The sequence below is a fragment of the Muscardinus avellanarius genome, assembly GCF_963383645.1.
Source record: "Muscardinus avellanarius genome assembly, chromosome: 2".
NCBI classification, from domain to species: Eukaryota; Metazoa; Chordata; class Mammalia; order Rodentia; family Gliridae; genus Muscardinus; species Muscardinus avellanarius.
The window spans coordinates 65,632,816-65,645,802 of NC_137787.1; the positions used below are offsets into that span (position 1 = coordinate 65,632,816).

A 12,987-nucleotide genomic window follows, 5' to 3' on the forward strand; every position below is an offset into this window, starting at 1 on the left:
AAGCCTGACACTCAAGCTGTAACGCCTATTGGAGACTATTGACCTCTCTTCTCTCTGGGCCCAAGGTGGACATTGTTGGGTCTCCTTTCTCAGTAAACATGACATGTTGGCAATATTTGGTCCATGATAGAGTAGGTTCTCAGATAAATGTGACCCATATGATCAGGAGGACTGATAATAGCCAAGTCATAAGGGAACTTCTATTTTTCAGATCCTACAGAAGCCTCTTCTATCATTTACTGGAACAAATCCTGTCCTAGCGCCAAGTAAATTCCACTGGCTTTCTCCAGTCACTGTCCAAGGCCTTGTTGAATAAGCACTTTTCAGTGGAAAAAGTACTCACTGTGAAATAAAGTGGTTGAATTCCTCACACCATTTTTCCGGATGCAGTAAAGTAGGGGGAGGATTTCTGAAAAACAAAAGCAATTCAGAAAGAATATTAAAGTTTACCAAAAGGCAAAATATCATCTTGTCTTTACTGATGTCCTTCTAAATTGCTGCAACAAAATCTCTTCTGTTTCTTTCTGGTGGAAATCATTCATTAGTGGAACTTTCATAGTGCCAGAGCCTCCTTCTGCAGTCACACACTTTCCTCAACTGAAGCCTTACTATGTCCCCAGCTTTCTGGGCGCCTGTGAGAGTTACGCAGATTGGGAACACACTGGAGCCATGGACACTCTAATGAGGCGTGGCAAGCCCACGAGCCACTGTATCTGAAAGGGGGGAATGTCAGTGCTGTAGGAAAGCTATAAACATAGTGCTCAGGGCTTTATAGAAATAGGCTTTTAATTGTGCAGGATTTTCAGATCATTATGGTACCATTTGAATTAATTATGTGATATAGCTAAAGTAGACTCATAAACACATCAGTCACGTTTTTAACTATTTCCTGTGTGCCAACTTCTGCAATCAGCACTGGAGAGAGCAGAACAGTGAAAACAATGCCCCAAATTTCAAGAGGTTCCTGGATATGGAGGGGTCAGAAGTCCCAGAGAATGAGAGGAGAGGAGGGCAGACGGACTCGTGGGTAACAGATGACCTTTCTGTGAGAAGACAAGGAAGGGGCAAGCTCTGAATTTACCTGAATGCTTACCCCCAAAGAAAATCAGTTTTTAAACAGAAGTGACTATGTTACTTTTACTTGATTATTTTTTTTCCTAGCCACTCATGGAACTAGGGATGTGGGCAGGGCAGGTTCGGTGAATAAAGAAACATTTTAAAACACCTAAATCATGGCTGCAGATTTTTATACCCATTATATGTCCTCTTCATTTTAATTTGGGTCGGCCGGAAATGGCTCAGCTTCAACAGGCAAAGGCCTGGGAAGCAGCCAGAATGACCTGAGACATGACCTGCATCCGATGGTATGACTCCGGCCTGCCCTCCGATGACCATCCTCGTCTCATTTCTTATTGCACAGGTTTTATTTTAACACATTGCTGCCATAACAAGATCTAATCCTAAGTTACTTGCCACTAAATGTGGCTATATGACTAAGTTTTGGTCAATAATATACAAGTAAAAGTATGCAATAATTCCATACTTAATAGAGAAGATACATGCCACCCTTTTTCTTTCCCCTTCTTGCATCCTGGAGCATGGACGTTATAGCTGGAGCTGGAGCAGCCATTATGGACATGAGGCAACTTAAAAATGAAAGCTATGAGCTAAGTAGGCAGAGAAGATAAATAGGACACCGAATTCTTGATGATGCTGCAAAGCTTCCATACCAGAATGCTTCTCCACTAGTCTTCTTTAATGGGAGAAATAATAAGCTTTCATCTTTTGTAAGCCACTGTTACATGCAGCTGAAACTAATCCTGAGTCAAATAATACATCAGAGTATTATCCTACCATAAGTGGAAAAGACAACTCGATAGGCAATATAACTGAAGCACAATCATGAAGATACATGTGAGCAAAATTAAGGGCTGCCTGCCCCATCTGGGGAGTCCGAGAAGACTTTACAAAAGAGATGAACCTGAGTTGTCCTCTGAAGATTAGATCAACTTTTCAAGTTAGAGAAAAGAAGGAAGCCCTTTCAGGCTTAGAAATAGCATGCATCAAGGCATTAAAAAATGTCTGGCAGGCCAGGCATGGTGATGCACGCTTGTAATGCCCGAGCTTGGGAGGCAGAAACAGGAGGATCGTGCAGGTTTGAAGCCAGCCTCGCTGGCTTAGGAGACCCTGTTTCCAAATTTAAAAAAACGTCGGGCGTGGTGGTGCACGCTTGTAATCCCAGCGCTTGGGAGGCTGAGACAGGAGTATCGCACAGTAGCCAGCCTCAGCTACTTAGTGAGGCACTCAACAACTTAGCGAGACCCTGTTTCCAATTAATTATATATATATATATATATATATATATATATATATATATATATATCTGGGAGTATAGCCCAGAGGTAGAAAGCTTCTGGGTTCTACCCTCAGTACCACACACACACACAAAAATGTCTGACAGGAGCCAGTTGTGGTGGTGCATTCCTATAATCCCAGTACTTGGGAAGCTGAGACAGGAAGATCACAGGTTCAAGGCCAACCTCAGCAACTTAGTGAGGACCTGTTTCAAGATTAAAAATAAAATAGGGCTTGGATCCAGGCATGGTGGAGCATGCTTGTAATCCCCGTGCTTGGGAGGTGGAGACAGGAGGATCGCGCTGGTTTGAAGCCAGCCTCGCTGGCTTAAGAGACCCTGTTTCCAAATATAAAAATAGGTCTGGGAGTGTAACCCAGAGGTAGAAGGGTTTCCAGGAACCCCAGTACCACCAAAATAAATAAATAAATAAATAAATAAATAAATAAATAATAGGGCTTGGAGTGTAGCTGAGAGGTAGAATGCCCCTGGGTTCAATCCCCAGTGCCAAAAAGAAAATGAGTCTAGTAGGGTCAAAGAACATGAGTAATTTGGTGTTATACTTGCACTTTCTTTGATCTTCTTCAGTTTTCTGCTCATTCTATCCTCACAAAGCTCAGTCCCACAGGAAATGGCTGCTTAAATGATCCACTGGCTCAGGCTTAACTCACCCCAGATAGTTCACTGTGGCCAATAAGTCCTTGCAGACAGACTGGACAGACTGGACTGCAGCAACCCCAGCCGGCTCACAACAGCCTGTTCAATGATTTAGTAGAGTGTGTGTCTGTCTCCCAACATTGTTTTGACTGCCTTGCCTTCTCCAGCCAAGCATGGAGGGGCATTTTTGTGCCATGATGAGAGGTAGATCTGGCCGGGGTCCAAAGAGAAAGGGATGGCAAGTGGCCACTGTTGTGTACAGAACACTCAACTTCCTGCTTCTAGTCGCTTCCCAGCAGGAACTGTGCGCTTGGTGCTGCTTAGGTGGTAGCCCCAGGGGAGCAGCAGTGGGTTACCACCTGCCCCAGCCATCTCCATGACTCCACACAAGGAGATGTCTTCTCTGAAGCTGAGCATCAGAGGAATTGGATTTAGAGAAGCTCATTAGGCCTTGTAGATGTCCCAGCTTTCCTGGAGTCCATCATACTTTGGGTCAATAAAATGAGATTTTGTAAACGATTCTTACCGGTGTATAATTAAAACCCAAAGGAGCTGGAAGACTTTATAGTTCTTTCTTGGATCTGGTGCTACACATTGTAGTTCATTAAAGAGTAATGTGGTACCTCACTGGCTCACTCACCCTACACACACAAGCTGTAACCCTGCCCAGAGAGGGCCTATTTTATTTACTTAATTTTATTTCAGTACTGGGGATTGAAACCAGGGAAGTGTTGCCACTAAGCTGTATCCCCTGCCCTTTTTTAATTTTTGAGACAGGGTCTTGCTAAGTTATCTAGGCTGGCCTCAAACTTGCCATCCTCCTGCCTCAGCCTCTCGAGTAGCTAGGCTTATTGCCAGGGTGGGGGTCCCTCTTGGAGAGAAAGTGAGCTCTGCATGTTAGGAGTGATGGAAAGACCTTCGTGAGCAGACTCCCTTCTGCAGGAGGAGCCTGCACGTGTGTGAATGGCGAGTGGCTGGACGAGCCAAGGAGCTGAACAACCAGTTCTCGATTAGATTATGTTTATGAGCATACCAAGGCAGTTCGGAAGGCCATCGGTTTGAAAGAAAATGACTACGTTCAGCTTGAGTTGCATTAGCCTGGACTTCTTCCTGTCCCCCTGCCCACAGATGGCATTTGGGCCACTAGAGGCTAGCAGTGAGGGGAGAACCTATTATCTGCCCATTTTCCCATCATAATTCTGGGGCCAGCAAATATGATGGAGGTTAAATAACCTTCTTCCCCAAAGCCTATGTGGAACACAATGATTTTTCTAAACAGTCGGATTGAATTCATCATGGTCCCTAAACAGAGAAGCAGCTCATTGGACCGGGATGGACACCTGTACTCAGGACAGCCATCCCAACTCTGGTGATCTGTGTCACAGTGTGACTCCATATGATAAGCTGGGTCAACCCAATTCTCTTCTGAAGGTGACTGTTGTTTTTGTTCTTAAGTTTGAACTGTAAGATACCAAGAGAAAGAGGCAACATAGAAATAGGGCAGCTGAGAGAGGCCATGAGCACAGTATGCAAGCTCAAGTTCAGGGAGCAGAAATGAGGAGCAAGAGGAAGAAGGGTGCCGGAGAGAAAACAGGCCAGGTGCAGAGGAAGGGAGAAGCGTGCCAAAGGGACAGATACCCTGCGTGGGGAGACCAGGTGAGCTATTTTCCCTTTTGTTGTGAGTGCTTCCCCCCCTGTTGCAGCTAGAATATAACGGGCCCAGGATTCTGTTCATAGCCTGTTCTCTTCTCATCGTACACATCTGCTGACGGCTCACTTGACATTAACAGCTTCCCAAGCTGTATTTCCTGCTTTGATTTCTCTTCTGTCTTTTGGCTGGTATATCTAACTGCTCACTAGATGGTTCCAAGGAACATCCTAAAGTGACCATATCCACAACCGAATTCAACCTTCTTACTTGCGACTGCATTCGACCTGGTTGTCAAAGTCAGAAACCTAGATTTTACATCCTGGTTAGCCACTTCTCCAACTGGAGCAGGTGGAATACTGGCTCCCGCCCAGCACACACACATCATGCCCTTCAGGACCTACCTGTTAATATGCTACCTGACGTGGCAACAGGGACTCTGCTGGGGTAACGAAAGCAAGAGGACCCAGAGATGGGGTGGTGTCCTGGAGTCTGGATGGGACTGATTGGAGTCTTTTCAGGAGGAAGAGGGAGGCAGAAGGAAAAAAGGGGGGGGGGCCAGGAAAGACTCAAAGTGTGAAAGAAGCTTGGCCTGCCTTGCTGCCTCTGAAGATGGAGGAGGTGGGGCCTGAGCCAAGTAATGCTGGCGGCCCTGGAAGAGGGGCGGGCCTCAGCAAGGAACGGGCCCTGGAGTCCACCGATGCAAGGAACCAATGAGCAAGGAACAAATTCTCCCCTAGGCCTGAAGAGAAAAGCGGAGCGCTAATGACAGCCCGACTAGTTCTGTGAAGCTGTGTCAGATTCCTAACCTAGAGAACCCTGAGATGATAAATCTGTATTGTTTCCAGCCACTAAGTTATGCTAATTTGTGTTGACAATGATGGAGAACCGATACATCAATCAGGCACCAAGTAAACCTCTACTTGTCACCCCAGTCCCTTTCACATCCCAGCCAGTCCTTCACCAGCTCAGGGCCTCCTCGCTTTCCTCATTCCCTCTACCTCATCTCCCCTAATCCAGCTTGCTCTCCTTACCTACAGTTTCTTTATAACATACAAATAGGACCTTGTCATCTTCTTGCTCAAAATTCTTCAGCAGACCCACAGAGTTAACACGATAAAATCTCAACCCCTTTGCGTGATATGCAAATGGCCTTGCCTACCTGGTTATCCAGTGTCCTTTCAACCCACTCCTGCCTGCCCACTCAGTGCCCCAGGCTCTCCCCATAGAACTTGTGGCTCCCTAAGAGGCCCTGCTCGTTCATGCTTCAGGGCCTTGGCACATGATGTGCCTTCAGATTAGAATGTTCTCCCAATGCATCTCCCGCAGGCTCCTATTCACGTTCCCTGGGTACCTACAGCACCCAGAGCAGCGTGCTCCGTGTTTGCTGAACAAGTGACTGCCTGAAGGAATGCGCACGAAACAGACACACAAGACAGACACGCAGATGTTACAAGTCGGAAATGATGCAGACACAATGTGACTCAGCAAGCAAAGTAATACAAAAGCTAGACAAAACTGGAACAGCTCTTTTGGATACGAGCAAATCCCAACTAAATTCTTCACAGCAAGTGAGGTTTGAGCAACAGAGGCATGCTGAGTTGGATTTGACAATAAAACTCTCATCCCAAGTGTTCCCAAGTCCCTGAATAGACCTCGCCCAAATCAGCGAACAAATCACGGCCTAAGCCTCACCGTGGACCTGTCAGGTGTCAGGACAGTATCTATACACGAGTGGTGGACTGGAGATAGGAGAGGATGAATAGCAGCTCCTAGCATGTGTCTCACACCGCCCAGCCCACAGAGTTCACAGATGGGTCTACCAAGCACTGCAGCAATCCCGCAGCACCAAAAGCCACTAGTCCACCTTTGCAGGTGGCGAAAAATGCAGTTTAAATGAAGAAATGAGCCGGGCACGGTAGTGCATGTCTGTAATCCCAGCACTTGTGAGGCTGAGACAGGAAGACTGCAGGCTCCCAGTCAACCTCGGGAGACCTCAGCAACTGAGTGAGATTCTGTTTATGAATAAATAAGTAATAAGTAAGTAAGTAAATAAATAAATAAATAATAGGGCTGGAGGTCAATCCCCAGAACAAAGAAAAAAAAAAAAAAGAAGAAATATTCTTTAAAATATCCAGTGAAAAGTGAAAGAGCCAGGTTTTAAATTCAGGTAGTTATTTCACCAATGTCCATAAACCGCATTGTTTTCTGTATCTACCTCACAAAGAGTCCATTGCTTTAGGAGATGAATTAAGAGAACACGCATGCAAAAAATGACAGAAACAATTAGCAAGCAATGCCTCAAGAAGGTGCAAGATAAAGTCCTCAAATGCACACGCACGCTCACCAGGGGGATGCTAAGAAAAGAGTTGTCTCTAGGAGGCCGAGTTCATTAAGAAAGACACGCTAGAAGTTGGGCATTTTGAGGCAGGTCCTGAACAGAGGGGATGTAAACCAGCTGGCGATGGGAGGTGGGTGTGAGGGATGAGCAGGGCAGCTATAAAGAGAAAGATTTAAAGACCAAAGTAGAGCCATTAATAACTGCTAACGTACAGCTAAGTCTTTGGAGTGCCTTCAAAAAAATTCTACTTATTTACTTATAAAAGCAATAAAGCAAGACATTTGAATGTAATTATCTCTTTGGAGAGTATTAACTACAGCCACACAGCCGTCGGTCTGATTGCAATTAGTAGATCCTGTTAATAAAGTTGCTTAGGCGTGTTCCCGTGTCCTGTCCCTGACAACTACATCCCAGCCCAAGCCAAAACTGCTTTTCTTTCTAAATTACATCTTATATGTTTAAATTAATTTTAAAATAATAATATTTATTTGTAATATATGATTCCATTTCAGGGGGAAAAAAAAAAACACCTCCCAATACAGGACAGATCATAAAAAACAAGAGTCTTCTCCAGCACAGCACCTAATCCCAACACCAAATCCTTCATTTCAACACTTAATCTTTCCCATATCATCAGTATGGCATGTGTTCCATCAGACCTTTTATAAGCATTTGTCACATTTGCTATTAATATATGCTGTTTTCTTTTCTGCAAGTATAATAATCAGCACATTATCAGTTTTAAACTTTATTAATTTTTATAATAGTTGTGTAGTATTGGGCAGTGAAAGTGAGCTTATATGTCACACACAGGTGTACTGGTAGTTATTTTTTTCCCATTTAGCAAGACAACTTAAAGACAATACCATGTCAACTTCAGCATAGCCAAATAATACTCTACAACGTGGGCATGCTACAGTTTACTCAGCCATTCACCTATTGGTGGACATTTAGGTTGTTTTTATTGTTTTTATTTTTCAAACTATGTGTAGGCTGAAATGGGGTACACATGCCACCTGCGTCATACACTTCTAAGTTATAAAAGATTTCTTTGGTGGCAAACAGCTCTTGCCAGTGAATACTTTGGCTCTCACCACGTAACTTAAACAGTGAGAGCAGACATTGCCTTCTCTTCTGGGATGGCTCAGCAAGCCCTTGCAGAGGAGAGGGGCCCCAGAGCCCAAGCCAGGGAGAAGGTGACCAACACACGGTTCCCAGGGCTATGAAGAGCACTCCTGGGGACACAGCTCCATAGAACATGCTGTGAATAGTGACTGCACGTTCAAGTCCATCAGAACCATGCTTGGAACACTGCTGCTGGGTGCCAGGCAGCAAATAATGACCTCGATATGTCACAGACCCAGATCCATCCAAAATATACAAAAGTCACAGTTGAAGATATTTTCCTAAAATCAGAAAATAGATATGAAAATTATTCAGAAATTAGCAACACAGTGCTGTACAGATGGCACTCTCATTAAACATGAAAGGCTGCTCTGGTTGGAAAAGATGCCTGTGTGATATGCGAAGCCCAGTAGAAAGGCACCTCCCAACGAGAGCCAATTCTTCGAAGTAGGAAAAGGCTGGAGAGAAGTTTACCAGGACACTAGACCCAGAAGTGACTGGAGGGAGACCAAGACGGAGCACACCTATGTGGCCTCAAAGTCCCATTTCACTAAAAGAAGTTTTATCATCAGTCATTATGAGGTTTCATTCCACAATGACTGAAGAAATTATAAAGGCACTAAGGAGAAAAGCAAAGATTTGTACTTAAGTTTCAAGAGTGTTCATTCTTTCAATTCTAATCCTTTTTCTTCATATTTGGCACCAGGGATTGAACCTAGGGACATTCTATCTCGGAGTAGAATTATTATCCCCCAGTTCGATTATCTTTTTCTTTTGAAACAGGGTCATACTAAGTTGCTGAGACTGGACTCAAACCTACGATCCTCCTGTCTCAGCCTCCCAAGTGCTGGAATTACAGGTCCGAGCCATTATACTCGACTTGATTCTGATCCTAAATAGCCTATTTGATCATGTCCCTTAAATAATATCGTCTGCAATACTCAGCTATAATCATTAAAATGTAAAGTTACTACACCAAATCACGGGGCTCATAAGAAAGCCATTCTTAACCATTTACAGTTAGTAAGTGACTCCGTGTTGGGTTCACTTCCTCTGGCTTCTTAGCTCAGCATGAGTCAGCTTCGAAGGTCACCTCAGGATCTCAATATTACATTCCCTGGGTCAGCTGCCATCACTCCTGGCCTCCGCTTAAGACGGGGGCGGGGGCAGGAGTCATCTTAGCTCTCATCTTAGTCATCCATAGCTGCTACCCCAACATTTCAAATGTTCACAAAAGGCATGAATTACATTTTCTCTTTCTCTCTCAAGCACGTTGGGGTACCTTTCCCTCTACTGTAGTACTCTCCTTATGCAAACACACAAGATATACAAGCAGCTCAGCCAGGCATGCAGAGAGCAGGAGAAAGTCAAGGACAAGAGCCAGGGCCACGTCAGGGGAGATGATGAAGGGACGAGTGGGCATGCGGCTCGCTCTCTGAGTCAGGTGGTCATTTGCTGGCAATCGTTCCTTCATTTCCTCCTCCATCAAGAACTCACACCACCATTGAATCCAACTGTTAACGTCCAATGTGGCAGAGAAGTAGACCTTGCCCAGGGCTGATGAATGACCTTTTCCTACATGGCCAGCATGCACAGAGAGGAAGCCACACACCTGTTCCTTGTCACACACTCATTGTCAAGTGCATAATTTTTAAAAAATTCAAGATTTTAAAGGGATGTTTTGCAAATTGATCACGTTAATCTTTAAAACTTTCCCCATCATCAAATTTCAGACTGTTTGTGCGGGTTCCTTGGGACTGCACTCTTTGAAGGTAATCCTTTGGGCATGTCTAAACATTTTGGAGATATAGAATAACTCCCCAGTTAGATCAGCATTTTAGAGGAAAAAAGATTCTCTGCAGTGGGATGGACATCACGGTGATGCAGTTGTGGCCAGGGGACCAGCAAGCTGTAGGTTAAATACGCTGAGATTTCACAGGGCACCATCACTTTCCTCTGGAGGTGAGTCGTTGAAAACACTTTTATATAGAAAGCAATGGGGCAGGAGGTGGCGGCAATAAAAACCAGGACTTCTCCTTACCTGGGTTCTGAACTATGAGGAACAAGATAAAATAGTCAGCAGATGGGAGCTAACGTGCCACCTTTATTATGGATGGAGCTGACTTTAGAGTGTGGCTTTCACCTACAGAGAGTGGGCTTTCTCAGACCAGGGACTGGGCTGGACCCCCGCAGACCCTCACTCAGAAGCAGGGTGTTGACCACTGAGCTCACCGTGCTGAACACAGTCAAGCCAGCAGGCGGGTTCCCTACGGGACGATGGGCTGTGCCAAGTCACTTCCCTGCAAACTCACAGGATCCCTTTTGAAATCTCCAGGACCCAGCCAGTTTGGGATTCAGTCAGAAGACAGAAGCCACGCCAGTCATTTCAACAGGGAAAATTTTGATATAAATAATTACTAACTTGTAACAGGGGATCCGGTATTGAGAAGTAAAGAGAAGGCTAGAGTTAGCACAGAAAGCCGAGTGGGGCGGCACAAACCTAGAGTCCCATTACTTGGGAGGCTGAGACAAGAGGACTACAGGTTCAAGGCCAAAATTGGCAACTTAGCAAGACCCTGTTTCAAAATAAAATAAAACTGGGTAGGGGTATAGCTCAGAGGTAGGGTGTCCCTGTGTTTAATCCCCAGTACTAAGAAAAAGAAAAGGAGGGGGGGGATCCAGATATCACAGATACTAGAAGCAGCTACTATTTCTAGCTGAGACAAAGTACCCAAGAAGAAACGAATTTTAAGAAGTACCGACCTCCAAACCCACGGTGAAGATGCAGGCCTCACTGGGAAGGGTGCAACTAGAACACTTAGTGGTAGAAAGTTCTCTTGATACAACATAAGCCCAGGCTGGCAAGAAGCCATGCCTGCCGGCGTGTCTTTGAGACCCACAGGGAAGCCATCCCTCTGAGTGCTAGTAGAACCCACTAGAGGGTGAGTGGCCTGTGCCATGGGTGTCCCAAAAGCCCTGCCCAGAGCAGAAGACCACCTAAGAAAAGGAAAAAGCTTTCAAAAGCTGTCCTTTCTCCTGTGGTGGCCTTCCAGCGCCCTCTACTGTCAAAGCTTAGCATCTGCCACATGCAAAGGAGACAGGTTTACTGAGTCCACAAACAAGAGCAGAAGGCGGACGCAGAGCTGAATGGTACTGAATACCTGGTACTTGATACCTGGTACAGGAATGAAGCGAAAGAAAGGACAGAGAGACCCGGAGGGTTATGACGCTCTTTTATTTTTTTTTTAAAGATGAAACACCAGATTTTTAAGAAAGTTCAATTTCAGGCTGACAATAGGCCACTCAGAGCTGCCAGTGAATGAGTCTGGTCTCCTCTGACACTGTAGGGCACTTGCTGGATACAACTGAGAGGTAACAAAAAGATCTGTCTTGTCCAGGAGCATGACATTTCCTAATTAAGATTTTTTAATTTCTATCCCAGAAGTTCCTTCCTTGTGAAAACAAACATTTTGAGAGGCATCCTATTGTGATGATCCTGTTATTGGCCCAAACTGTCCTTGGGATAAAGGAAAGTCAATAAAAACATAGCAAAGGTGCCGGGCGTGGCGGCCACGCTTGTGATCCCCGTGCTTGGGAGGCGGAGACAGGAAGATGGCACAGGTTCAAAGCCAGCCGCGCTGGCTTAAGAGACCCTGTTTCCAAATTTAAAAAGTATAAAAATGGATCTGGGAGTGTAAACCCAAGGTAGAAGGGTTTCCAGGAACCCCAGTACCACCAAAGAAAGAAAGAAAGAAAGAAAGAAAGAAAGAAAGAAAGAAAGAAAGAAAGAAAGGAAGAAAGAAAGAAAGAAAGAAAGAAATTTTGCAAAGGGACTTAGCACAGGGACCAGGGAGAGAACCGGCCACAAACTCAGACTTGAAGCCTCTGGTTTTCGGGCTCTTGGGTCCCAGAATTGTGCAGCTGAGGACCTGGAGCAAGCTGGCGGGCGGCAACTGCTCTCTCCTGTCCCTCGGCCTCGAAGACTTCCCCCATCACAGGAAGGCAAGGCCATCGATGAGAGCCCATGTGGCTCAACACTCTTGCCAGGGCCGTGGCCACACAAGGGGTGCTCCTCTTTCTTGTGGGTCCCAGCTTCCCAACACTTTCTTCACAAATGCTCAGGTGACAGGGAGTAGTTTAGGGGGCTGGTAATGGTCCTTCCCTCTTCTCTCTTAGGCCAGTGAGGAGCCCAAGGCTTCCCTGTAAGCTGGACCACTTCTCTGCAGGGTTCAATAATATTTCTAGAGTCTAAATAATAATAATAACAGCAATGGCTGGCATTTCTTGAGAGCTTACTATGCACAAGCACTGTGCTATGAATTTACTCACTTAATCCTCACATAAACTCTATGAGGCAGATATGCAATTTCACATCTTATAGATGAGAAAACCAAGGCTTAGACAAATTCAGAAGTTGGTGACAATGTGGCCAGGCTCACCCCGTCCTCCCCCCCCCCGTGTCCCGTGTGTGTGTGTGTGTGTGTGTGTGTGTGTGTGTGTGTTATTGGAGATTGAACTTGGGGGCATCCTACCTCTGAGCCACACCCCCAGACCAGTTTTATTTTTGTATTTTGAAACAAGCTTCCACTAAGTTTCTGAGGGCTTCACCAAGTTGTTGAAGCTGGCCTTAAACCTATGATCCTCCTGTCTCAGCCTCCCAGGTGCTGGTGTGCACCAACATGCCCAGTTCCAACTCTTAATTCTACACTTGAGAATCCTGCACCATCTTGCTTCCCAACTTGGATCTTCCTCTTCACTAACAAAACACCATCACATCTTTAAATTATGCCATGTACAATATAGATTGAGCAGCACATGCTGTATTCATGGGAATATGGATGTGATGTGGTAAGCCAATCAATC

The 12,987-nt window shown here is 45.3% G+C and overlaps 1 protein-coding gene across 1 annotated transcript in view; it reads right to left on the bottom strand.

Moving 5' to 3' along the window:
• The window catches only part of MYO3B (myosin IIIB), a gene marked incomplete at both ends in the record, with an annotated part of 191,426 nt that overhangs the window by 78,451 nt on the left and 99,988 nt on the right, over positions 1-12,987 (bottom strand). Inside the window, one exon of the mRNA XM_080689381.1 lies at positions 344-409. Within this exon, the coding sequence (XP_080545507.1) occupies positions 344-409 (66 nt within the window). The remainder of the gene's footprint in view (positions 1-343; positions 410-12,987) is intronic.